This window comes from Delphinus delphis, chromosome 14 (assembly GCF_949987515.2).
Source record: "Delphinus delphis chromosome 14, mDelDel1.2, whole genome shotgun sequence".
NCBI classification, from domain to species: domain Eukaryota; kingdom Metazoa; phylum Chordata; class Mammalia; order Artiodactyla; family Delphinidae; genus Delphinus; species Delphinus delphis.
In genome coordinates, this window is record NC_082696.1 from 38,506,715 (window position 1) to 38,534,659 (window position 27,945).

A 27,945-nucleotide genomic window follows, 5' to 3' on the forward strand; every position below is an offset into this window, starting at 1 on the left:
TCTCATTCTTCTTTGTCTGTATTCCTTTCTCAGCCAAAAAATCCTTTTGTTGGCAAATATTCAACAAGCCTGATACCTTGTGTAATACAAAATATTACATGTATAAAATGAGACATTTATGTGTGTTGTGATGAAAAAGTGATTCAGGATATACATGATTAAGAATATATGTCATACGGGCTTCCCTGGTGGCGCAGTGGTTGAGAGTCCACCTGCAGATGCAGGGGACACGGGTTCGTGTCCCAGTCCGGGAAGATCCCACATGCCGCGGAGCGGCTGGGCCCATGAGCCATGGCCGCTGAGCCTGCGCGTCCGGAGCCTGTGCTCCGCAACGGGAGAGGCCACAACAGTGAGAGGCCCGCATACCACACACACACAAAAAAGAATATATGTCATTACTAGCAACGATGAGGAGGGACATGGCTTCATTTCTGGTCTTCTAAATGAGAGATAAATATCTTCCAAGTGAGACATAAATACTATGACTCAAGATGTTACTTTTTCTCTTCTACATTTTCATGGAACACATTACCACTCATTTAAATACTGAATCAAAATTCTGTGTCAGTAACTGTCATAAAACACTAGGGAGGTGACTCGTTGTTAAAAGGTAATACTCATCACCTGTCAACAGCTCATTAGCATGATTGAATAGGCACTAATGTGGTAATTACCATGAATTGTCAATTTCCATCAGAGTGTCTTCTCCCAGCCCTGAGTTTGGGGATGTTTGTGAAATCACAGAGGAAGGCAGAAGATGGCCAAGTTAACAAATACAGCTGCCCACCATCTCCACTACCAGAAAATAATGGCAAAAACATCTAGAATAAAAACAAGGATGATGATAGCTAATATTTATTGAATAATTATTCTCTGCCAGACATTAGCCAAGTGTCTTACATATTCTATTGCATTTACTACTTCCACTCACCCTATAAAGTATGTACTATTATTAATACTATTCCAAGAGGATAAAACTTAGAGACATGGTGTAAATTGCCCAAGATCATACAGCTAATGAGTAGCAGAGCTAGAATTCAAACCCAGGTCATCTGAATCCAAAATCCACATGCTTGACAGTTTCACTCTATTCCAGGGTTTTTCAGCCTCGGCACTATTGACACTCGTAGCTAGATAGTTCTTCGCTGTGGAGGTCTGCCCTGCAGGACTGAAGGACGCTTAGCAGCACCCCTGGCTCTGCCAACTAGATGCCAGTAGCACCTTCTCTCCCTGGCCCCCTCCCTACTAGTGGCAGCCAGAAATGTCTCCAGATGTTAACAAATGTCCTCCAGAAGGCAAAATTGCTACTCCCCCCAAACTCGAAAACTCTACCCTAACTCTTTATACTGATTATATAATATCATGTCATTAAATAACTTCCAGAAACCTAATTTTAATGGCTACAAGATTTTATTGAATGTTAAATTAGTACTACACCCAAAATATTACTTTTGATTATTTTTTAAAGAAAAATTTATGTTTAAGAACTTATAACAAGATTTTTTGAAATCTACCCCTTTGGTGTATTCTCAGATTTAAAGATAAAGTTTGTCAATGAAATGAGAAGCAGGAGGTGTTTTATATCGCAAAGACTATTAACTTCCCTTGCTAAAATGTGTCACTGTTTTTCACCTGTTATACTATAGGAGAGAAAATGAAGAAGTCTTGTGTCAGTAAGAAGTTTCTTTAATAGTGAAAGAGTTTATTTGATTACTGTATACAGACATGGCCTAAATCAACAATCAAATAAAATATGGCATGCATATATATCTGAAAATAAAAATAAATTCATTAGTCAGATTTTCTTTAAAAATTCAGAATTCTATGATTTTCCTAAAATGTCTAATAAATCAAAATTTACTAAAGCTTTGGTTTTGGTTTCATTCCTTTTAAAATATATACTTAAATAAATATTAAAAGCAAGTATTTTGCTATTTCTACCTATACCATTCACTAAATACTTAAGTGCTTACTATTATGTTAGCTAGTTTAGGAAAGGTATAAAAATTAATGTCTGCATTCCTGAGGAAATTATTTTAGAAACAAGTCACATACACAAAAGCCCTAACAATAAGAAAGGACAGTATAAAGCAACTAGTAAAGTGTTTTGTGTAATTCACATTAAAGAAAAATATATGCACACACACACACACTGAAGTTAAGGAAGATCGCGAGATTCATTTAATAGGCATATTCCATATAAACTACTCATCACAAATTTTCCATTTTAAGAGTCCACATGAAAAATCAGTATGCAGAGACTAGAAGCAAAATACATCAAACAAAAACTTCCTAGAGATGTCTGAGTTGTCAAATTTTACTACTTTTCCAAATCTTTGTAAGGTTTGAGAAAAAAAGGGTGCATTTTTGGATAAAAACAAACATACTTTTACTGATGCATTTTTTACTATTCTATCATTCTTTCTCACCAAAACCACAATTTCCTACAAACTCCATGAAGTTTTAAATTAATAGTGTTTGGCTCCTATTTACCAAGAAGTGGTTTACCCATCACCATAAAAATGGAATTAAAAATATATCTGGCTAAAGAAATCCAAAAGAGAATGTTGGAATTTGTTGGATTTATTGACAATGATGTGTATTTAAGTGACCATGCATTCTTAACCTCTCTCTTGGGTGCAATTCGGTAGTAATCTGCCTTTTAATAACCTACACTGGACATCACGGTTGCAATCCAAGTGAGCAGTGTCACAACAAAATTATCTAGTACACACACGTTGCTTAGGGCAGCAATGTTACCATAGTTACTACCAGATCAAACATCTCAGGAAAGCAGAGCCACTAAGTCTTTCAAGGTGCAGAAATTCAGCACTTTTGATAGGTAATGAGCCTTCATTTTCCTTCATCTTTGGGCTTTTCCAATTGGTCTTGTGCTGTTTCTTTATCTTTCTTTTTCACATCTAAAAAAACAAATAATTTTCCATCATATAGAGAATATACTGAAATCTACTTTGTATTATATTGGAATAAAACAGCTGGTTTTTCCTTTATGCATCCTAGTCATTTTCTACTTGATTAGGACATACCTTGCCGTCAGTGCAGATGTAGAAACTACACAAAGGAAAGAGATATGGGTCTGTCTCTTAGTTACCTTTCTCTCCTATTCTCCAGACTTATGTGCCAGGCGGTCTTCAAAGGTATTATTATTACAATCTCCATTTATAGATTAGTTTACTGAAGCATAAACAGGTTAAGTGACTTGCCCAAAGTCACCGAGCTAGTAAGTGACAGAGCCACAGTTGGGATGCAGACTGACTGACCCTGCCCTTCCCCATCTCTCGATGTTGGATCACACTCTCTAGCTTCCTTACACTTTTTATCTCCTTTGCTCTTAGGACTTAATCGCACTTTCTACTTCCAGGAAAAAAAAGTCAAACAATCAGATCACACAAGCTCGACTTTCTGCCACCAAACCTCTAAAATCCCCTGCCGTCTCGACTTTTTCCTTCTGCCCATGTTACAATGGAAGATGTGCTCCTCAGGACTGACTACATGAGTTGTTGGAACCTAGTGCAAAGTGAAAACACAGCACCCCTTATTCAAAAAATATGGAAAATTTCAAGGCAGCAACAGTAGAACAAAACCAAGGGCGAGCCTGTTACGAGCCCGAGGCCCTGCGCGGCTGCCCACCCAGCGCATCCTTGTAGCTGGCCTTGGTGCTGCTCCTACTGTCCAGGTCTAATTTCTTCACAAGCCAGGATCTTATCCATTTCTGCCTCAACAGCACTCTCAAGATCATCTCTAATCCCTGCATTTCACCTGACTTTTGCTCTTTCTCCTGGCTCTGTCATTTCCTCAAGTCACTACCATCTTCAAACTAACGAAGGCCTTCTTTCCACTGCAATTCCTCCACTTACTGGCTTTTCTTTTATCCTTCAAAATATATTATATCTTTTGCTGTCATCATTTTAAAACAAAACTATTGTTTCTACTACTTCCGCAAAATGGGTCCTGCCAAAATCATCAATGGCATCTTTGAAAAGAAAGCTGATAGACCATTCAGTTCTCCAACTTTCAAGCACTATGTACCAAGCAGTGAAAAAAAAAAAAAAAAACCAAACAAACATACATTCCAGCTCTCAGGGAACTTCTTGTGAGGAATATGGACAAGAACTAAAATAAGTAAAATGAGTGGCATGTGGGAAGTGAGAAGTGCTACAGAGGACATTAAAGATCAGGAATTGTCAAGAAGTCTTGGGGCCTGGAGGTTGCAATTTTAGATAGGGTTGGCTGGGAATGCCTCACTGAGAAGGGGGTCATGTGAGTAAAGACCTGAGGGGGTGAGAGAGTTCGCTAGTTGGGTAGCAGGGAGAAGAGCATTCCAAGAGGAGAAAACGTCAAGGTCAGAGGCAGCAACGTGGAAGAACTGCAACTGGGACCGTGCAGAGAAAAAAAGGATGGAAAATGGGGTTGGAGAGGAACCAAGAGACTAGATGTTTGAAGGAGAAAATGGCAGATTTCTGAACCAATTTTGAAAGTAGGGCTGACAGCATTTGGACGTCTCACAGGCCTCTTAGATGGAATAGGCAGGAAGCAGATATCACTCCTCTAACCCTCAAAATTGCTTTTCTTCCATGCTGGCCCTTCTCAGTATATGGCATCAGCATCTACCCTGCTGCTCCAGGAATTATCCTCCGTTTCTCTTCTTTATTACTTGTAGTCACCTCCACCACCTCCAACTCATCAGCAAGTCCTGTGAATTCTGCCTATAAAATATATCCCAAATCCACCCACCTTCCTCCATCTTCACTGCCTCCTTTATCCTTCTCTAAGGACAAATTTGACTTGGGGTTAATTTTCTGGCTCTGTTACCCTGGGAACCGGATTCAGGTGGAATGTCAGCCTGGTTACTAAGCGTATGGTAAAAATGACCCAAATGGTAAAGTACAACTGTCCTGAGAGAAACTATACGATAACTGTAAATACCTGGTAGGAAACCACAGCACTGGGATTCTGTAAATGCCATGACACTTATAACTGAGCATGTCCCTTGCAGAGAAGTTAGGAAGCAGTGTCCAAGGACTTGTTACAAAGTATTAGCCCCCATGGGACATGGGGCTTCTAACCCGTTGCCCCCATTGGTGCAGATCTTGTCCCCTGGCACCTGAGTTCTCAGTGAGGGGTGGGGTGAAGGTGCATAGAGACTGGCCCCCAGGACAGCTTATGTGGATCGCTGCAAGGACTTCCACAGAAGGAGATGGTGGAATGCAGCCCTTCTGACCTGCTGTGTTTCTAAACCTGTATACTTCTGAGCAGACTGGCACCAGATGTGGTCTTATGAGTCTGTGGTCTTTTGAGTCTGAATGTTTAATTTGGCCCCAAAACATTTCCTAATGGGGATAGCACCTCCTAACTCAACTATAGCCATTATTTCTCTTCTACAATCCATTCTCCACATAACAAAGTGGATATTCAAACAGGAACATCACTCCCCTGCTGAAAACCCTATTTAGAATAATATCCTCTTTATTCATCCAGGTTTCTGAAGCCCTAAGAGATCTAGTCCTTGCCTCCTCTGCAGTGTCACCTCTACCACTCTCCCTCTTACCCGCTGCCTCCGAGCCGTGGTGGCCAGATTTTATGCTTCTTGACACGTCCACCTTGTTCCACTCTAAGAGCTTTTTACAAGCTGCTCCTTCTGCAAAGAATGCTCTTCCCTCTGATTCTCCTGTGCCTGGACCATTCAGTTGTTATTCAAAACCTACTGCTGCCATTCAGATTTCAGTTAGGACATCTGGAATTTCTCAGTCTAAAGTAGCCACCCAGTAACTCTCTAACGCAGCATCCTATTTAATTCTGATAGAACATATCACCGTTGACTTTCATATTTATTTGTTTACACTCTAACTCTCCCATTGGAATATAAGATGCATAACAGTAAGAGTTTATGTCTGTCTTATTCACTACTATATGGCCGGTTATTAGAATGGTGCCTAGCACTTGGCACTAAGTTGAATGGTGGATCAAATGAATAGTTAGTGATGGTGGGAGGTAAGAAAGGCCCTTTGTGACATTTACAGTTTCCTACGCTGCCACCCTCTGTCACCTCTTGCTGATGTGTTACAGGGCATCATCGTCCTCTCTACCATGGTTATCAATTTGTAAGGGATAGATTAAGATGGATTATAAACTAGGAAGATTTCAGGCAGGTTAATTTCACACAGGATGCAGGATGTCTGCGATCCTAGATTTCTTCCCACTTAAGAATATCAAAAAACAAAAACGAAAGAGGATTGATCTGAGGGAAACTTGCAGATCTGTCCCAGAATTTCTATTTTTAAATGACTAAAACACTGAAATCATAATGTCTGAGACAGGCCCTAGATTTTTGCTATTAGCAATTGAAAGCTATTCATTTTAAATCCTTAATGTCTGTACTGAGCTCATAAAAAAAGAAGATAGACCTTAAAGCTATTCATGTATAGCTTTGTTAGTGACACATTGTCTATGCCATCTACCTACATAAACTTACTTCCTTTTTGTGTATTCTTTAACATCCGGTGTTACTATGTTGATTCACTTTTTAACATTTTGAGTTTCTTAGTTAATACCTTCAACTTTATTTCAAAATGATTTAAAGAAAAATATAAAAATTTAAAGAAACAATATTCTTTCAGATAATGGTCTCTTCAGTGAACAAAATAAAATGAAGACACTACTAACTTTCTTACAGTGTATTTGTTCTCTTTTGCTTAACTAAATAATGTCAATAAGCATTAAGGTTTTGTGTGTGTGTGTAGGGACTATCAACTTTAATTAGGCCTGTTACATGAACAAGTAACTTATCTTCTCGACCTCACTAGTTGAGGAGGCTCTTCAACAGCAATATCATGCCCTGATAATCAGATTACATTTTTTAACTTAAAAGGCCAAAAACATTACACATATTTTTATTCTTCTTCTTTCATTTCCTCCATCTTTTCTTTTATCTTATGATAGTTTACGTGTCCATGTATACTTTTTTACTGTTACTTTAGTACCCTTTATGATACGTACAATGATTTTTAGAAAAAGGTGAGGTAACCGTGGGACTCCAAGGTCTGGCCACAGTCCCTGGCCTAACAAGGATATAAGTATTTCATAAAGATCATACCAGGAACACTTGTAATTTTACCAGGTAGAAAGTCACCTCCTGAGGCAAAGAACTAAGAGCCCTCTTCTAGGGCTCACATGAATAGGGTAGAGGTGCAGAAGCTTCCAGCTCTCTCTTGCCTCATTGCCACCAGTAATAAATTTCTACACACACACTGGAGTCTACTTTGAAGTCTAAAATGGGGTACAAAGCACAGGTATGTTGGTAATGACTTGGTACTAAAACTCTCTTTAAGCTATTTGAATGTTTTTAAGTGAAGGGATTCTTAACACTTTACTGTAAGTGTTATTATATTTATTTTCACAAGACTAAACGCTGGAAGCTTTATGAACTGTATGTAAGCAACAGGGCAAAAGACCCAAGATTTTCCTTCATTGGTTTGACAGCTCTCGTTTTTTCTGAATTCAACTTTTTCTACTGATTAAAGAATGATCAACTTTTAAAGGTCCCGTCTCTAGTTGATAATAAACCTATTCTTAGCTATGAGAAATAGAAGAGCTTGTAGAATACTACAGTGAAGCAGAAGCTTCCAAAATGATTTGCCAATGGATGGCAGAAGAAAAATTACTTTATATCTTAGAACGTCTCAGGAAATTCTGTAAGCTGTTTGAAGGAATGGATTACATTGGTTCACCTTTGTATTCCCAATCATTAGGACTGTGCATAACTACACACATCCAACAAGTAAATAAATGTTCAGTTTCCACATTTAATCTAGGAGATAATAAGAGGAAAAGTCCACTTTTAGAAAGGCTGAAAAAAAATTTACTTAGCTTTAAACAAAAGCTGAGAAGCTTTAGTAAACAAGCTTAACTAGTTAAAGGGGAGACTGTTCCAGAGGGAAGGATGAAGAAGAGAGAAATGCTGCTGATTTTAAGAGGATTTTGAGTGTTACCTTCCTTCACGGAGAGGACCTCCGGTCTGAGGGGCAACTCCGAGGTTCCACCCGTGGCAGCTGAACCCTGGATGTCTGGTAGAGCATTCCGGCGGCCTGCCCTTGCTGATGATGCAAAATTGTTGACCATAGGCTCCACATCCGTCATTTTTGATGAATCTGTCCTCATAGCAACATCTACAAATAGAATGCGCACATGAAGAAGAGGATGAGCCTAGTCCAAGGTCCCCGTTCACACTGCTGGGGGTTAAAAGGCATGGCTACATCAACAACATGGAAGCTTTGAATACCTAATCATTGATCATACCCTGCATCTATGTCTATGCTAAGGTCCTGGAGCTTCTATTTGCACTTTTGTACACTCGCTGAATAAAGCAGGAAGGCCTCAGTGTGAGCCAGATTGCTATAAATAACCTCAGAGCCAAAGGAACCATTTGGATGCTTTCGGGTGCAGTAATCTCTTGCCTTTGATTCTGCTTTTCTATGGATGCATCAGCCAAACGAGGGCTTGGAAGGAAATGCAGACTGACTTGCTTGGCCACTCCTGTGGAGACCCTGCCTGCCAGGATTTGCTTGTAGTGCTTGCTTAGGCTGAAACCAAATCACTATAATTTGTAAGGACCAAACAAAACACACTTTTTTCTTACTCTTTAGAAATAAGAAATAAGAAATTCAAAGGCTTTTTACCCCAGTGGCAGCTGTGTATTTCTATCTGCTCTAGTCTCAGACCTAATTTTCAACAGACTCATGTCTGTGTTTGGGAGAGTAGAACCTGTGTTACCTTTTCTTGCCTTCAAGTGGACATGGTAATAACTAGTGCTTTTCTAAGCGCCCTTTATGTTCCTAGCAATTGTCTCTCTCTATGAAAGAATTCTCAAGAGACCATTCACTATACAGCGAGGGAGGTAGCAGACATTGCTTATTCTAAAACTAGCCCTCTCTTTTATTTATTTATTTTTTTTGCGGTACGCGGGCCTCTCACTGCTGTGGCCTCTCCCATCGCGGAGCACAGGCTCCGGACACGCAGGCTCAGCAGCCATGGCTCACGGGCCCAGCCGCTCCGCAGCATGTGGGATCTTCCCGGACCAGGGCACAAACCCGTGTCCCCTGTATCGGCAGGCGGACTCCCAACCGCTGTGCCACCAGGGAAGCCCTAGCCCTCTTTTTTATATGATGTTTTCTAATGAATCTTTCCTACGAAGTCAACACTGAAGAGTATCTCAAAAGCAGCAGCAAACTTTCTTTTTTTTTTTTTTTTTTGAGAACCCATTAAATGCTAGGCTCTCAGCTGGGCCTTGAGAGTACAGAGGAATGATTTATTCTCCTCTTTTAGGGGACTTGTACTCTCCAAGGGGAGAAAAAAGGTTTACATACAAGGATAGATAACATCATAACACAGAATGTGCTGAGTATCAACCAAGAGATGGAGATACTCATCTGTGATACTTGAGGGCTGAAATATACGAACCTTGGCCTACACGAAGCAAACCAAACTTCTCACCTCAGTTAGAAGGGAGCCCTTTCCCATCAGTTAACTGCAATTCAGGAAATGCTAAAAATGAAGTGAAACAGTCACAAAGTATGGTGCATTTGATATGAGAAACACAATGTCTTTGGTCCACAGCAACCAAGAAATGCACATCAAGCTTAGTGTGGGCCTCAGGAGTCCAGGAGTCGAGTCTAGGCTGCTTCCCCAGATGGTGTCATCTTTCCAGGAATCATGGACAATTTGAGAACAATGCCAGATTTTCAGACATAACTTTGGACTTCTAGCTGTTGAGTATTTGCCAATTGTCTGGTATTGACAACATAAAGTAAAGAGCACTGGACTATGAGTCAAAAAGAACACTCCATGACAGGCTTGCAAGGTGATATTGGTTAATTTCTCCGAGTCACAGTTCCTCCCCTATCTAATGGATATAAACGTTAGCCTGACTGATCCACAGAATTCTAGTGAAGAACAAATGAGATAAAGAACACGGAAACTCTTTGTAACTATAAAACCATATGTTTGGTTACCAGCATCACTGCTCATTTCTCTCTAAGTTTTATTTACGCCACCACCTCCTATGTACCCCCCTTAGTCCTAACAAGAACCATCTTCCTATTGAAAGACCTCTTGAGTTTTTTAAAAGGGAAACCAGAATTTATTCAATACTACATGAACACTTTTGTATCTATTATCTCAGATAAACCTCCCAATAATCCTTGTGAGGCAGTGAGAAATAACCCTCACTATATGGATGTGGTAACTGGGGCTCAGAAAGGTTAAGTGACTTATTTTAAGCTGAACAACTGCTAACCTAGTACACAAGGATGCAAATCCAGTTTCAGTTCACTCTGAAAGCAAGATGACATGGATTACCACAAAACTGTCTTTCTAAATCCTGGTGATACATATAGACAGCCAAACAATAGCTACTTCAGATTCTGCCCTTCATTACTTTTTAAATAGAAAAAAATATATACAGTTAACCCTTGAATGACACCAGTTTAAACTGCACAAGCCCACTTATATGTGGATTTTTTTCAGTTAACATGTACTACAGGGCTACACAATCCACAGTTGGTTAAATCTAGAGATGGGGAACTGCAGATATAGAGGTTGGATTGTAAAGTTATACACAGGTTTTTGGCTGTATGGAAGTCGGTGTCCCAACCTCCATGTTGTCTAAGGGTCAACTGTATATATATGTGTGTGTGAAAAAGAAAGAGATTCCCTGTCTTTTCAGAGGTATTCCTCTCTGGCTTGAATGTTTGGTTATCTGTGAGCCCCTCGCACTACTCCCCATGACACACAAATTTCAATTAGAGATCGCTTCTCTATAGCTCGTGAGGAGTACTTGACACCAGTTTGGAAACAGACCCCATTTGCAGGCCCCCATTCTGTCCCCAGCCAATTAACATCACATCAAAAGCCATGGCCATGATGAAGTGTTTATTTCTGTGAAGGATCTTCCTGTGTAATTGCAAAGAAGGTAACTATGCTAAGCTTGGAGAAGCTCCACGAATACCCTGATTATTACTGTCCTGACAGTCCAAAATCGTAAAACTGAAGATAACAATAGATATAAGAATATTAAGATACACTCTTTAAAATACTTGAATGCTATATATTTTATGTTTAGCAAAATGGGATTTGTCAAAGGAGTACTGAGTTAGAATTTGCATATTGACAGAAAACTTCCAAAAGGTGGCCTGTCGAGTGGGCCATCAACATGGAAGAAGACATTCTGGGCTCCAATTTTTTTATTTGCTATTGGCTCCTATCTTGAAAGTTTTTGCTTTTGCCTTTATACTATTATTTCTGGCATAGGCTTTCTAAATGAGTCCTTTTTTGTCGATTGGTGTTAGAAAACAAGACCATCACAAGCCAAAAAGTTTGTCAACATTGTACACATTAATTACCATTTTAAAATCAAAACAAAACTGGATATGCAGGGAGGTCAAGCAACATGTTACTTTACTCCAGAGCTTTCCTTGGTCCTTTTCCAAACTCGTATTAGGCACCATCTTCCTTTCAGAGCCTGTCACTGATGCTGAGTGACCAGGATGTCAGGCTCCACCACAAGATGGATAGTTTGCCCAGCCCAGACCCACAGGGCTGTTGGGACAGGGAGCTTTCTGATCTTCCCGACAGAATGTGCCGGTGACTTAGAGACACTGGGAAGAGAGTCTGAATGCATAGGGTGATTCTTAACTGGGCTCTTTTAATCCCCTGGTAAGAAAGTTTATTGAAGCACTAGAAATAACCTGGAAGTCCATCAGGAAAGGAATGATTGAATAAACCATATATATTATATTACGGAATTTTATATGGCTCTTAAAAAGAATGTGTTAGATCCAGTCAGATCTACTTACTGAGATATGTTCTTGACACACTGTGAAATAAAGCAAGTTTAAAAAGAAATATTTACAGCATGAGGGGAAAGGAGAAAAAGTAATGAATGTAATGTAATCTCAACTTTGCAAAAAGAATAAAAATTCTAGTTTGGAATTTAAGAGAGAACAAGGAGAATACTAATCACTGTTGGTATCTCCTTACATATTTTAACTTGTAATAATGTGTTAAAATAATATATAAAGGACTTGAAACACATTCACCTGGCAAAATTATGAAAAACACCGAACGTCTCTAAAGTAACATTTTGATAATTTTACCCAAAATAGTATATCTTCAAGTGAAAGTCTCTCACTACCCCAACTAGCCATCCTACTTGTCTATTGTTATTATCCTATGCAACACTGATTGCGTATGCAGTAAATATATATACACACATATTATATATATATACACACACATATACATACATACATATAAAGTAGAGAGAATTGCTCTCTTCAATGCTTTGTGACATTTAAAAAAATATATAACCCATAGAAAGATGAGGAAACACTACGAAGAGAAACAAAAGAGAGATTAACTTCCATGTTCTTTCAATTTTCTGGGCTTAAAGCTAATTGTGTCTGTTTGCTAACCAAGGTAGCTGACTCACTAGCAACTCTTCCTCTTTTTCGTCTACAGAATTAGCAGTGGAATTTGTATGAGTTCTGCTTTGTCAACTGTGGCTGCTTACAGGAGCTGAAACCATTTGGACATTGGGAGATTTCAAAGAAGTCCTTGCATGGCCCATAGCAAGGTAATGTGATTTACAAATGCCTGGGACACACTTTCTTCTCTACCGAAAATACACAATTTTCAGGATGCCTTAACAAAATACCATTACACAGCCACATATACACACATGCCAGGATCTTTGCAGTCTCCAACATATGAAAATGCAACACCAGCATAGCTGAAGAAGACAAAGACATTCAAGCTAAATGGAGCACTGCAGGAATATATTTATATATAAAGAAAGCACTAGTCAGCTTCCCGTGGGCTAAACATTTCCTGCTAGGAGTATGTTAGTATGTTATAAGCATAATTATAAACAAATAGACATTTTTGCAACCTCTTTCCCTTTCAACTGACACAGTCCATCTTCTTAGCTCATACTCATTCTTTTCTCCAAGTTCATTATTGAAGCCCAGCCCACAAAGAGGCGGATACCTTTTTTTCTAATCTCTGCATCCACATCAGTCACGTCATCCACCTCAGTGAAACCACTACTCATTCTGCATGTAGGACTTGGAATAAACTCTTTACCCTCTAAATCAGTTCTCTGAAGTTATGAGTCAGGCTATCTGAGAAAACACTTAAAGTAAACAAACAAAGGAAGAACATGTATTTTGGAAAGTCAGTGCTTTTCTGGCCCAAAGACAGAAAGAGAGGGAGGGAGACACACACCGGTCTCAGCTGATAACCAAATATATCATCTGTCTCTCCCCAGCTTTCAAAATCTTAATACCTTATGCTAGATTTCTCTGGTTTGATTTTCTGTTTCGGAATATGCAAACCTCTTCCAAACAAGGCAAAAGAACGATAACAGTTGCTTTTTAATGTGGATCAACGAACACAGATAATTATTTATTCATCCAGTCAACATTTATCAAGCTCCTACTAAATTATTACGTGCCAGGCCCTGTGCTAGGCTCACAAGCTACAGAAAGGAACCCATAGTCTGGTGAAATCAAACACATTCTGGTCTTTTCAGTTACCTTTCTTGATCTTAAATCTTATTCTTTGGAAATAAAGTAAAAGTATCCACCTCTACAGGCTTCCCTGGTGGTGCAGTGGTGGAGAGTCTGCCTGCCGATGCAGGGGACGCGGGTTCGTGCCCTGGTCCGGGAAGATCCCACATGCCGCGGAGCGGCTGGGCCCGTGAACCATGGCCGCTGAGCCTGCACGTCCGGAGCCTGTGCTCCGCAACGGGAGAGGCCACAACAGTGAGAGGCCTGCGTGCTGCAAAAAAAAAAAAAAGTATCCACCTCTAAAATGTGAATCCTTTAATGTAGCTCCTATTCAACTCAGTATCAAGACAATTTTAGGCTAAACAGAGCTTACATGGAATGTATACATGTATAAAAATTGTTTTTTTTAACTTAGAGACCTTTCCCTTTTTAAAAATTCCTCCAAGTTTCTGTGCCTCAAGTACAAGCCAAAGGGAATCCTAACTTTTGCCTGTTGACACACGTTTTTTTTTCCGTGCTTAGGTTCTTGCTTGCTAGTATTACAGATTCTTCCAACACATATTGATATGTACGTGGAAGCTATTTTTATCACAGAGAATTTTTGACAGCTTAAACCTATAAAATTCAAAATGCAAAGTCAAACTCGTTTTCCCATAATCTTCCAAGTAAAGCAGTAAACAAATGTGAGTACCTTTCCCGCACAATGACACTTGCTATACTAAGACAGGGCCACTTAGAATAATAATATACGCTGATGTGGCTACAGATGAAAAAGATCAACTGCAGCAAACCATGCAACCCCCTTGAGCGTGGGAGTCACTGTCACTATGAGATTTGCCACAATCAGTAAGGACTCCCCCGCCCCACCTGAAGACCTGGGATGGTGGCATGGCAGGCAGCTCCTCCACAGGCACAGAGGAGGACTGGTTAACTCCACAGGAGAGAAGGGGGCCAGACTTCATGGGAAAACAGCCTCTGAGTAGGGTCCCAGAGAATGAGCAAGCAAGTGCCAGTGAGAGGCTGCTCTCAGGCCATCCACTTCTTTTTTTTTTTTTTTGCGGTACGCGGGCCTCTCACTGCTGTGGCCTCACCCCTTGCAGAGCACAGGCTCTGGACGCTCAGGCTCAGCTGCCATGGCTCACGGGCCCAGCCGCTCCACGGCATGTGGGATCTTCCCGGGCCGGGGCACGAACCCGTGTTCCCCGCACTGGCAGGCGGACTCTCAACCACTGCGCCACCAGGGAAGCCCGGCCATCCACTTCTTATCTTGGCCCTTTCCAACCACTCTTGGGACACAAAGTGTTCCTATATTTCAAAAGGGGCACAAAGACTCTCCAAGCTCACAGAAGCCCAAGTTTTGCACTGGTGAGAAAATCATACAATTTTGAAGTTCATGTGATCTGTTTGCACCCTTCCTGTCTCACCATGAACACAGGACCCTGAGAAGTTGGTTCCCCTTTTAATGAGATAGTGGTTTTTAAATGTCAAGTGACTGTTGATGACATCAGTAGGAAGGGGAGAAGGGGAAGTTAACTCTGACCGATGTGGTCACAGTAGAGATGGCTTTGTATCCCTCTGCCTGGTACATGGACTGGGACATAGTTGTCTAATAAATTCAATTAAAGTTTAATTAATATCTGATACCTATAAATTATGAGCAGGCAAACAGAGCCTATGAAGGTGCTTTTAATTATTAATATTCTTAATAAAAGCTGAAAGTTCAATTATTAAATATTAAAATGAAATTGGTTACATTAACATTAAAATAGCTTTGGAGGCAGGCTGTGGACTTTGGCAAATACAATGCCTTGCAGGTGTAAGTAACACTGACAGTCATATGCAGAACAGTAGTTAAAGCACAAACTCTTATAGAACCACCCTCATCCAGAGCATCTGGATAGTTATACTCTCCAGACACCAGTCCTCTCTGGAAGAGATCCATATACGTTAAACTGTCAACAGCCTTGCATGCAGGACCACTCAATCCTGTCTGAAACATCCACAAGACATTTGTTCTACACCAAAAGGTCCTTGATATTTGTTCATATTTGGTCCTTTCCAAAACATCCATGGAGACATTTATTTGGTCTTGATATTTGGTCATGTCCAAAACCATTTGGCATGGACCAAATACGCTCATAGATGATTTGTACAGGACTAAATTTCAAGGATATTTAGACATGGACCAAATGTCTCGTGGAGCTTTGGAAAGGACCAAATGTCTGCTGTGAATAGACTTGCCAACCTGAAGTCAGTTACATATAATTCATCAGGCTTCCCTTGTACAAATATGCAATCCTCTAATACTTTAAAAGACCAGATCCTATCGTCTTAATTCTCCTTTACCATTTTCATGCTCAACAAGCGGAAAAATAAAGTCCTTTTATCCTCTGGGCTTATTTTCTTTGCCTACGATTACTGTCGAGAGTGACCCACTGATGACAAAAAATAGTCCCATAATTACTCTTCCAATTTAAAGGTAATTTAAAGCAATATCTTAAGCATGGACACTTTCAATTACATGCTTTTATTTCAGAAAACTTCATAGCATATATGCTTATCTGTCTTCAAAAGGAAAAATGCAGTGTGATACAAAACAACAGAACTCTTTTTATTAACATACAAAAATGTATACATGTGAATGTGCACCACATCCTTCAAAGGAACTTTAGGAAGCTACATATTTATTCCACCTCTCAGAATATTTTTGTGACTTCGTAAGTGCAGCTCATTTTATATTCATATATACTATAATGATAAAGTATTATTTTTAAAAGGCAGCATTATATTCTACAGTTTTTAACTATAGTTCTTAATTACCAACTGTGTGTCCCATTTGTTCGCCCATCTCTTTCATTGCACTTCAGTTTCTTTTCAAAGCCTCCTTAAGTAATTTATATTTGCATAGATTCAGAAGAAAACTGAATTTTCAGTTTTCTGAAGATTTCAAAGCAGTTTTGAGCAGTGACAGCATTACTGAACTACATTAGTACACCCTTGGGATGAGCGTCTTTAAATTAGTCCTTATGTTTGTTAAGCAGTCCATATGGAGCAATGAAAAGTTTGTCCACCTAAAAGTGTACATCGCTGATGTTGAATCCTGCATTGCCTTCTAATAGACTTTCGACTTCCAGAAAGGCTTCTCAGTTAATTGTTTCCACATTTATCAGAAGTAGGATTAATATTACCTATTCTACTACCTTAGAACCGAACTAATGAATATAAATGTGCTTGGTTAACAACTACACAAATGAAATTTGTTTAGAAATCAGTCATATTAATTTATAGGCACTATAATAGATTATCATTATGAACATCAATTACCCTGTTAAACTATGGTGTTGATGTGGCTCTGGAGACAGCCTCTGATGATGTGAGTTACAAAGACAAAAAAAGATTAACACTGAGACCTTGCCAGAAACTTGGTGTTTAAAAACAGAAAGAACATTAAAAAAAAAATTATTTACAACCTCCCTTCCACCTCCCCATTGACCAACCCAGCCCCACAGACACACACACACCCCTCAGAGTTGGCTACTTTTCTGCAACAGCTGTACCAGATAAGCCACCTGTCACGGAAAGCCACATCTCCCTTACACTGTTCATTAGAGAGTTTCTCCCAGAAGGTGAACTCCCCATATACTTTCAGCACAAACCCTGTTTAAGTGTTTCCTTAATAGGTAATATGGGATTGAAATTCTCAATTTCTTCGTGATGCCTGAAAAAAAATTCTTCAACTGCGTAACAACATAATGACATAACATGGTGAGGAAAGAAGGGTCGCAAAAGATCATGTGAGAGAGCTCTGCTTTCTCAGTGAGGCTTGTCCTGACCACCCCATTAAATGGTGTTCCTACCCATAGCTCCTGAGAGTCCTTGCCTCTCTCTCCTTTCCCTGAGCTCTTAGTAGCTTCCAACACATATTATAATTATAACTTACTAGGATTGTACTTGCTGTTTACTGTCTCCCTCTACTGGGATGTAAGCTCTACAAAGGCTTTCTGTGGATTTTTCATTGATCTATGCACTAAAGTTATGCCTGGCACTTAGTAGGTACGCTATAAAGTTTGTTTATTGAATGGAACAATTATCTTTTCATTTTTCTTTTTCAAAATGAATTCTTTTCTTTTTGCATAAGAAAATAATACATGTTCATTATTGGGGTAAAATGACGATTCTGAAAAGCATAAAAGAGAGAAAACAAATTGCCTTATATTCCATTATCCAGTGACAGCACTGTTATAATTCTGGTGCATATCCTTCCAGAAGGTTTTCAGTGTTCACATACACAAGCATATCACATACATATCTTATAAGTATGTATTTTGAAGTCAGATTATTTTTATTTTATATCATGTTGCCTTTATATCTTAAAACTACAATCTTTTCCAGGCCAAGATAATTCTCAATTTTTAGTAAAAGTTTTGAAAAAAGAAAAATTTCTAGAAAGCTAAAATTTCAGGATATATACCGCCTATAAAATATGCATAGCCAAAAGCCAAATGCAATAGCAAAAGTAAGGGACATGGCTAAGGACTGAAATCATTCACAAACCTTTCCTTAATTAAACTGAATAAAGTTAATATATAGGTAAGAGGCTTTTGTAAGTGTACACAACTTTAAAAGTTCCAGTAGTGTCTTTTTCTTCTATTTCCTCAATTTAAAGAAAAATTCTTTGGGATGTCTCTTAGCGTCTTTTTGAACGAATTTAATTTTCATCTTTTTTTTTTCTTCCAACTGAGAAAAGGGGGAAAATAATTGAGCCTTTTCAAGCCCTGATTTGTTCTCTAAGTTCTCTTCAGTATTTTATTTTTCTTCGCAGGAGAAGAAATCACTGTAGAGTTTTATTAAGCCCAATATTCAATCAAAATCACAGTGGCAAAAATTTTAAAGTTGTTTTGAGGATTTTCTGGGTCATATGGGCAAAACAAATTCCCAAATAGCAAATACTTCAGAAAGAAAAATCATACCACTGAAATATTTTTGTTCATCAAATTATGTATATTGGTATTAACCTACAATTAAGTTAATAGAAGTAAAATTATTTATATGGATGCATTTAACTTTTACAGAAAACTTTTTAAAAATAAAAAGATTCTGTTATTATATTTATTTATTATATAAGCTCAAAAGAAAAAAGTTCTCATGAAAAATTGTGTCTAAAATATATTCAACTGACATAACAAATAAAAAAGTTAAAAAACCTATACATAAATGTATATATATACACATAATATTAATTTAAAAAATATATGCGCAGAAAAACATGGCAAGGGAAATACACCAAAATTTTAGCAGTAGTCCTTTCTTGGTAGTATTACTATAAATGTTTTCTATCTTTTTCTTTGAACTTGATTGTGTTTTCCAAATTTTCTATAATGAAGATTTTTATAATACTAAAAATGGCACAAACATGTGTTGGATACTGTTTTAAAGCCTTTTAATGAGAATAAGCTTATGAGATTCTGTGCTGTAGGGAAGTCATTATTGTCTTTATCTTAAAGGTGAGGAAATTGAGGATCATAGAAGTAAAATGATTTGGCTACAAGCAATCCAGGTAGCAAGTGACAGAGCACAACCAGAACCCATTTTATTGGGTTAGCCAAAAAGTTCATTTGGGTTTTTTCCGTAACAGAACTTACGGTCAATCCAATATCTGACACCTCATTCCTTGCTCCTTCTATTACACCTCACCAAATATTTGTTGAAGAAAGACTCAGTCTTCATTCAACCAATTGTTACTAAGCATCTAATATATCCTTAACTCAGTGCAGAATTCTGGGTAAGTAGTGCCAAATAAGACTAAAGACCGTGATAGACACAGTGGGGATACACAAAAGAAGCATAATACAAGGTCCTCACTCTGGAAAAGTCTGTGACCTAATATACAAATAAAATACACACCATTAAAAGAAATGTAAAAATAGAAGTCAATATATGATATATTTAAATAAGTGGTATAAATGAAAATACTATAAAATGTAGAAATGTTATTGAATTGGGGGGCTATTAAGAGAGACTTCACAGAAGCTGTGGAACACATATTGGGCCTTAATATTTGACAGGGTAGAAAGAAAATAAAAAGGCTTTACCAAGCCAAAGAAATCTTTAGCTAAATCATGAAGATGGGAGTGTAGAAGGCAAATTACAAATAAAGGAAAAGGAAACATGGGGCTATAATAGAGTATTATGACATATAGAGCTGGAAAAATAAGTTGGACCATGGTCATAACTAGAACCCAAGTTGCAATGAAATGAATTTTATTATAAAGGATACTGTATTTATTCCTGTGAGCCCTGGGGAACCATGAAACTTTCTAAGTCACATAATAAGGATGTGTACTAGATGCATTGTTTGAAAACTGAAGTGAAGGAGATTAGAAGGCTATTAAAAAGGGCCATTTGTAAGCAAACCCACCATAATAGGAGGGATAAGCGCTTTACAAAAAGTATCTGTAAATGCACAGACCAAGAATAGCTTCTTTTTTAAAAAAGAAGAGAAAAGATAGGGCACCATCAGTTCTGAAGATTCATTACAAAGTTTCAGAATTTATACTTTCAGACATGAAAATTCATTACAGTATATGAGTTACTAAGATAGTGTGGTATTCTTCAGGGATAGACAAATAGAAAAATAGAATAAAATAGACATTCCAGAAATAGACACATATGGTTCCTTGATTTGTGACAAAGGGAGTAACTACTAATGTGGTCTCTTGTAACTATGGTAAGGGTTTAACTATTGCTGGTGGACTTCGAAGATTCACCGACAGGAAACTAGATATTGATGGGAAGGTTGTCAATCATGGAAAAAATGGTGCTTAATATATGACTACATATGAATACAATAAAATTCTAGGATTAGTAAATAAATGGCTTCAAGTTATAGTGTATTCCTGTGAATCTTGTATTTAAATATTTTCATACAAGTTGAAAGAACAAGGTATAACCTCCACTTGATTTCAACAATTGTTAACAATTTGCTATATTTAATCTCTCTCTCTAAACATACACACACACACACACACACACACACACACACACACACACTTCTCGTTCAACCAACTGAAAGCAAGCTGCTAACACGACACTTTCACATCTAATATTTTAGCACATCTTAAGAATTACATTCTTCTATATATCCATAATAACACAGTTCCACAATGTTCTTTTTTGCACGTTGCAATTGTGACATAATTCCGCCTTTTTCCTGGATATAATCCGGCCTTTAGGAATTTTTGCAGGGGGTGATCATTGGTTTTTGCATGTCTGAAAAAAACTATTTTATCTTCATTCTTGCAAGGTATACCACTCTACGTTGAAGTTACATTCTACAAGCACTTCATGATACTATCCTCCTTTATCTCTTTTTTGTTGTCAGGACGTTTGCTGATTGTGATGGTTAATTTTACGTGTCAACTTGACTAGGGAACAGGGTACTGAGAGATATTTGCTTAAACATTATTCCGGGTGTGTCTATGAGGGTGTTTCTGGATAAGATTTGAATCAATAGACCGAGTAAAGCAGATTGCCTGCTCCAATATAATCTAATCCACTGAAGGCCTTAATGAGACAAAAGGCCGAGTCAGAGAGAATACGCTTTCTGCCTGACTGTTTTCTAAGACATCCATACATGTTTCCCTATCTTCAGACTCAGACTTGACTGGAACTTACATTATCAGCTCTCCTGCTTCTCAGGCCTTCAGACTTGGACCAGAACTATACCATCAGTTCCTGGGTCTCCAGCTTGCTGACTACAGGGCTTGGAATTTCTCAGTCTCCATAAAAGCATGAGCCAACTTCTTATAATAAATAAACATACATCTAGACATATATATTGTCTTCATCTGCATCTAATCTGCTGTATAAGCTATACACCAAATTGTAATTTCTAACTATTATATTTTTCAGTTTTAGACAATCTGGCTCTTTTTCAAGTCTGCTTCATTGTATTATAGTATCTTATTCCTTAGTTACACATAATTTAAATATACTCATTTATTCTTTTCAAATATACTAAACTTACGTTTCTAAATGCTATATAAGTAATTCCAATACCTGAATTCTTTATACTAGTCTGAGCCTGTTATTTATTGTTTATGTAGAATCTCTCTCACGGTGGCTTATTTCCCTGCATGTTTTATGATTTTGGGTTGTAAGCTCATGTTTTTTAAAACTTTTTCCTTGAAATTATGTGAGACCTGACTTAAAGTATTTTCCTCTACACAGGCTCTGAATTTGCCTCCACTGGGTGTCTGGGGAACTACCAAATTCATTAGCTTTAAATTCTCAGCATGGAATTTTTCAGACTAGACAGACTACAGAGCTGCAGACCTGTGTGAGGTTCCACTTTTGGTAATAAATGATCAGGACAGCCCTTTCCTCTTTACCACCCAAGGCAAGGCCAAGACTGGTAAGTATTCGTACTGTCTTCCTTTGAAGGTTAGGGGTTGCCATATTACCCACTGAACAGACTAAAACTTATGCTGATTTCCCAACTTGAGTGGGTCCTAAAAGTTTCTTTCCTTGTCCGCAGATAACAGCTCTTTAAAACAAAAGTTGTGAGTCACTAGGGAACCCAGGGAAGCCTCTGAGTACAGTACTCACCTGCCTCTAGATACGTGGTTTCTCATTGTTCTGGGTTTATGAAGTATTCTCTTATTTGCCAATACAAACGTTCATTTAAAAAGAGTTTTGAAAATATTTTATCCTACCTTTTAGGGTGCTCTGTACTAGTATAAAAGAATTGTTAATTGACTATACCCAGCACAATGGTGCTGTCAGGTTTAGCCTGTGTTTGGCAGTTGGTCTCTGAGGCTCCCACCTGTAAAGGCAGTGAAAACGCAGCACGATAACTAGTCAGCGCTTCAGTCTTGTTTACCAAGGTCAAGCTAGGTCACTGAGTCTAGCCTGGTGACTGTCCCTGGCTGCTTGGAGAAGCTACACAGACATCGTTTGTAACTGTGCACCTCTGGAACAGGCCCAGAGACAAACTTTTGTGAGGTCTGTAACAAGAGGGAGCCTGCCACCCCGCACAAAATTAAGCATGGCATCCTGGTTGGTGTTTTTGTTCATGAAAGGGTAGTGACCTTGCTGGTTTCCTGTGCTGCTGCTTTCCTTGCCGCTGTTGCTTGTGCTCTCCTGACCCCCAGGGTTATCGAGGTGCACATCCATGGTGGTCTGTGGCCCAGGGGCTGATGAAAAGAAAAAGGGAACAGGAGGAAGGAGCATTTGGTACTCGACTGCTCTCCCAATGTAAATCCCATAGCCAATGCACCTAGGCTTTGCCTGGCACTCCTGCTTTCCAGAATACCAAAGGGCTAAGCTTGCAATCATGGGCCTTATGGTCTCCATCCAAGTCATAGGCAAAGTGACTCTACTAGATGTGGACTCTTATCCCAGGGATACTGTCATTCCCTGGAGGAAGAGATGCTCACTGATGAGGGAGGCCATTAAGCTCCTGAACCTTCCCCATAACCACCCAGAAGGTCTGCACCACAGGTGATAGTGCAGACACAGCTGAAAACTTCCACTTTACATGGCTAGAAACCCAAAATATTCCCAGGAAATTTGTACAGAGGAAAAAAAAGAAAAACAAGACAGGAAGCTCACATGATAGGAAAGGGACTGTAGCAGAGGATGGTTTTGATCCATCAAGTCTGGGCTGTAGGCCCAGCACTTCTTCCCGCAACACTGCTGCTTATGTCTGTTGCAACAAAGATTCTAATTCTCGGGATTATAGGGAAATACTCATGGTGCCCTTGTGGTGCCAGATTCAAACCCAATCTAGGCCCAGGGTCTTTAGATCATATAAATCAACCATTGCTAACTCTGTCAATACTAATTTGAGGGTCTCTGGAGGAAGCAACTTATAAATATAATCAGGGTAGAGAGGATCCCCCCCGCAGGTATATCCAGTGACCAAAAACAATAATAAGATAAACAAAATACGGAAAGGAAGAAACCTGGATACAGGGAGGAGGACACTAAGAAAACAACAACCTAAAACAAAGGCCCACAATTTGACCCAATTAAAAATACAAAATTTACTGAACGAATTTATATAGCAGATGATGAAGGTTCACTGATTGCCTTCTGTGCCTCTCCATATAGGCTTTGAATTAACTCTAATATCTGCTGAAATTCACCAAGTGGCAAACATTTATGGCTTTAACCAATACTAGGGCTAAAATTACAATTATACCTGGGAATTCCATTAATTTAAACATCATATCCCCCATAATGGAGTATTTACCTATGGGAGTTACTGAATATAAAAGAGGACAAATAGGCATGCTTCACCTTAACCATCAGAACTCTGTCTTGCTTAAATTCTCCATGGTTATAGCACTCATCGCTCTAAAATATCCCTTGGGCATGGGCATGGATACTCTGACCCAATGAAAAATAAATGAAAATTAAATTAAGTCTTTGACACTTACAAATTGGTTTGACAAAATGAGAACCCATGACCTTCCCCACCCCTTCCCCCAGTTAAAATAGTTAACATGACTCAAGGTAATTTAAAACAGGGTCTTCCAGTATTAAAACTTGTTTTATAAGAGGAACTGAGTGAAGGGTTGTTATTCCCACTGTTTCTGCATTTAACAGCCCTATTTGGCCTGTTAAACCTGAAACAAAAGAATGGTGCCCCATAGTGGATTGCTGCAACTGTAAAGCCATGGTCCCATCCCATTAAGGCCTCTGTACCCAACAACTTAATTATTAAAGTTGCTGACTCCATCCAATCAGCAACCGGTCTATATTTTGCTGCTATAAATTAGGCTAATATGTTCTGTACAATGCCTAGTTCAACAGCCTCTCAGCCACAGTTTGCCTTTACCACTGAAGGGACACAATCCACCTTTACCACTGAAGGGACACAATCCACAATACCCATGGGATACCTCAGCATCCTTGCCATTGCACACAATCTCCACAGGCAAGATCTTAACTGTATCCACCTTTCTCCAGATATGACATTACATCAATGACATCCTCCTCCAAGGAGATTTGTTTGACATACTCATTAAAGACATACAAATACTCACAAAGGAGCTCCCAAAAAGGGGATGAACCATTGTCCCACACATAGTGCAAGGCCCTGCCACTTCCATTAAATTTCTGAAAGTCACTTGGTAAATTGAAGGTTCTCTGACATTGTCATGAAACAGGTATTGACCCTCTCAGCAACCACAAGGTCAGTACAAATTCAACAACTTTTAGCCCCTTTTAGGTTCTGGAGGCAACATATTCCTCATTTACAAATTTTACTTAATGTCTTTGATGCTGTTTCTTCTAAATTAGCCTACCTCAAAGGGGATTCCTTCCAAAAAAGGCTCTAGAAATCTGTCCAAATTGAAATCAACAAGCACTCTAGTTTGTGCCCTCAGAGCCCTCTTTACTGTAGCTATAGCAACCTCCTCTCTTGCCTCCTGGAGTCTCTGGACCACCTATGAAGGTTGTAAGTTGCTCATGGACTTCTGACGCAAGAAACTGCCTTTCTCAGCCTGGCACTATACACCATCAGGATAGCCACATACTGGCCTCTTCTGGAAATAGAGGCTCTCACAAACCTTGAGCCTGCAACCCTCTGTGCCCAGCTACCCACTATGCCTTGAGTTATCCAAGCAGCACTTCAACAGCTTGAGGCATGGCTCCTGAGCCTTCCTTGCTACAAGATGGAGTCACACCTGGGCCTTCTGGCACATTTCCTCTGTTGGAGGGGGTGGCCTCCCCTGTTCTCAGTCCCTTCACTAATACCACTATGCTAGAAGAGGTCACCTCTATCCCAGAGTCCTTTGATACCTGGGGAGCCTTTTGGGGATCAACTGAATGGACAGAAATGGAAGTTTGTACACTTTACTAATGCTGGTGCCGCCATGATAAATGATGGAGCTCGGAGAAGAGCTACTCCTTCTCATCATTCAACCAAAATGTCCCTGATAAAAGATAGGACCCAAGAGTCGGTACGACTGGCACACTTCAGGCAATCGACATTTGATGCCATCTATACATTTTTACAAGTTCTTAGACCATGACCTAAGAGTTGCTCCCTTTGGGGTAAAGAACTCCAGGAATCTCTTGCTCCACAGTTACTCAGAATAAATCAAGGTAACAGATTACTCTACATATACTAAGGCCACGATACAAGTCCTCTGCAGGATGCTCTGTATCCTCTTTGGAGTTCTAGATACTACCAAGAGTGACCAAGACACTCATTTCACTTCCAGAATACACAGTGCTGGGCTCTTGAAGAAGACATTCAGTCAAACTTCCACCTGCCCTGGGGCCCCAGGCAGTCAGCTCCAGGCAGCTGGTGAAATTGAAAGGCTTCATGGGTTTCTTAAAGAATTCCTATTCGTCACAAAGTGGAAAATTCTTGCTCACCTCCTGGAGATACCTACTCCTTACACCAATGCCACACGGACCTCTCAATTGCCTTTATTGATTGCAAATGGGGGCACCTCTAAAGTTCCTGGTCAGGTGCCTACTTTGTTCCCTAAAAGTCTCAGTCATCACCAAGGTTTAAACTCATGTCAAGGGATCAAGGGGTCACTTGTGGCACAAAACCAAAAATTAAGGATTAGTATAATGTGGTGCCTTGACATTTGATAAAATAGGTCTCTAATGGCCTAACCTAAGTTCCCTTTCCCACTCAGTTCCCATGGGTAACGTCCCCTAGCCAAACACCCTCCTTATTAAAGGCATCAGGCACAATTCCTGCTCATCTCCGAGTAGCAGAATTATTCAAACAAGCCAATCATATCCTCCCACAGGAACCAAGAAGCACCCCACCCTTACTACTGCAAAGCCTGCCTCTCACAGCCCTGGTTGTTCACTTTGTTCCCAAGTGTATCCCCTGTGTGGCCCTGCATAGTGTCCTCTTCCCCAGGCTGTGAGTATATATGATGAATAAACTGCTGTCCATTTCATCTGATCTCGCCTGTCCAGTGCCAGGTGTCATGTATTTAGCCATCCCCATAACCCTAGGGTGGGAATCCCTCTTTCACCAATGGGGTAAACAGGAGTCAATTTAAATACCCTACCACCAATACCACTTTCCTTTCCCTCTTGAAAGGGAACGGTAAGTATAAGGAGGACAAGGCATCAGGTTCACGTATGTTTTGTGCCCATGCTGACCCTCACTGAGTTGCAGCTGGTCCTGTTTCATCACTGTACACTGGGATCTACTGCTGCTATCTCAGGTACAACTATAACCTCAACTAGAGGTAAGTGCAGCTGTATGCTCTTTGTTCCAACCTCAGGATATTTAGGGTCCATGGCCTATTTAAAGCACTCTGTGTTCTTCTTGAGATCATTTCAGTCTCTCCTGCACCCCTCTGAGGGCGTGGGAACTCCATGAAGCAGCACTCAGGCCCATCTGCTGAAGCTCACCATTGCTTCTCTTTCTAAGGTTATACAGGATATGGAACTTCTTTAAAATGCTCAGTTTCCCTGGGAATTAAGACCTAGTCCTTTCTACACTTGGATTTCCTAACCCCATTCAAATTTCTACTGCTTAAGTCTCCTCTGGCTCAACTCAGTGAGTCCTGGGCACCATCCCAAAGATTCAGACATTGCCTAGGGTCTCCTCACATCTTGAATTCTTCTCCTACCAGCTAGTTAGTGATTCTCTTCCCTCCCAGAAATACCAAAAGGAACTCTTATGTCATCATATACTCTCTCTCACTCTAAGGTCTGTTCTCAGTTCTCTAGTCTCAGATGGCTCAAAAAAAGCTTTTGCTCTCAAAAAGTCAAGTTATTTTCTAGAGGTAACTTTGATTTGCAAAACCTTGCTCTTTGTTTTCATTTTAAAAAGCTAATCAAAAAGTTAAGCGAACTTTTAACCTAGATAATGTATATGACTCCTCAGTGAATAGTGTCTATAGAAAGCATTAAAGGAAGTATAAAGGAGTAAAGAAACCTTAGTTGATAATTAAAATAATTATCATCTATATGCATTTAAAACAGCTACTCTTAGTAGAGTCCTTACGTAGCAAGGTAGTGAATTGCTTCATATACATTATTTTATTTAATCCTTATAACAAACGTAAGAGATACAGAAGGGGGGGAGGATTATCTCCATAATTCAAATGAGACAACTGAAATTTTGTCTTCCAAATATTAGGAACTGTCTCTAAATTACGATCTAAAGCCCTGTTATGTGTGATTCCAAAACATGGTCTTTTAATTATTTCATTATATTGCTGCCCCTCTATTGGGTTGGCCAAAAAGTTCATTCATGTTTTCCTGTAACATCTTATGGAAAAACCCAAATGAACTTTTAGGCCACCCCAATAGAATCATAGGCCTTATAAATTTGGAAGAGATTAGAATAGAATAAAAATAACTAGAGTAA

General features: G+C 39.3%; 1 protein-coding gene across 2 annotated transcripts in view; it reads right to left on the reverse strand.

Moving 5' to 3' along the window:
* Positions 1 to 1,676: 1,676 nt before the first annotated feature.
* Positions 1,677 to 27,945, reverse strand: part of PKIB (cAMP-dependent protein kinase inhibitor beta) — a 103,048-nt gene continuing 76,779 nt past the window's right edge. For both annotated transcript variants that reach the window (XM_060030551.1, XM_060030550.1), the window contains 2 exons: positions 8,010 to 8,186; positions 1,677 to 2,921 (listed from right to left, as the gene is read on the reverse strand). In XM_060030551.1, coding sequence (XP_059886534.1) covers positions 2,854 to 2,921; positions 8,010 to 8,178 — 237 coding nt within the window. In that variant the 5' untranslated portion in view covers positions 8,179 to 8,186 and the 3' untranslated portion in view covers positions 1,677 to 2,853. The remainder of the gene's footprint in view (positions 2,922 to 8,009; positions 8,187 to 27,945) is intronic.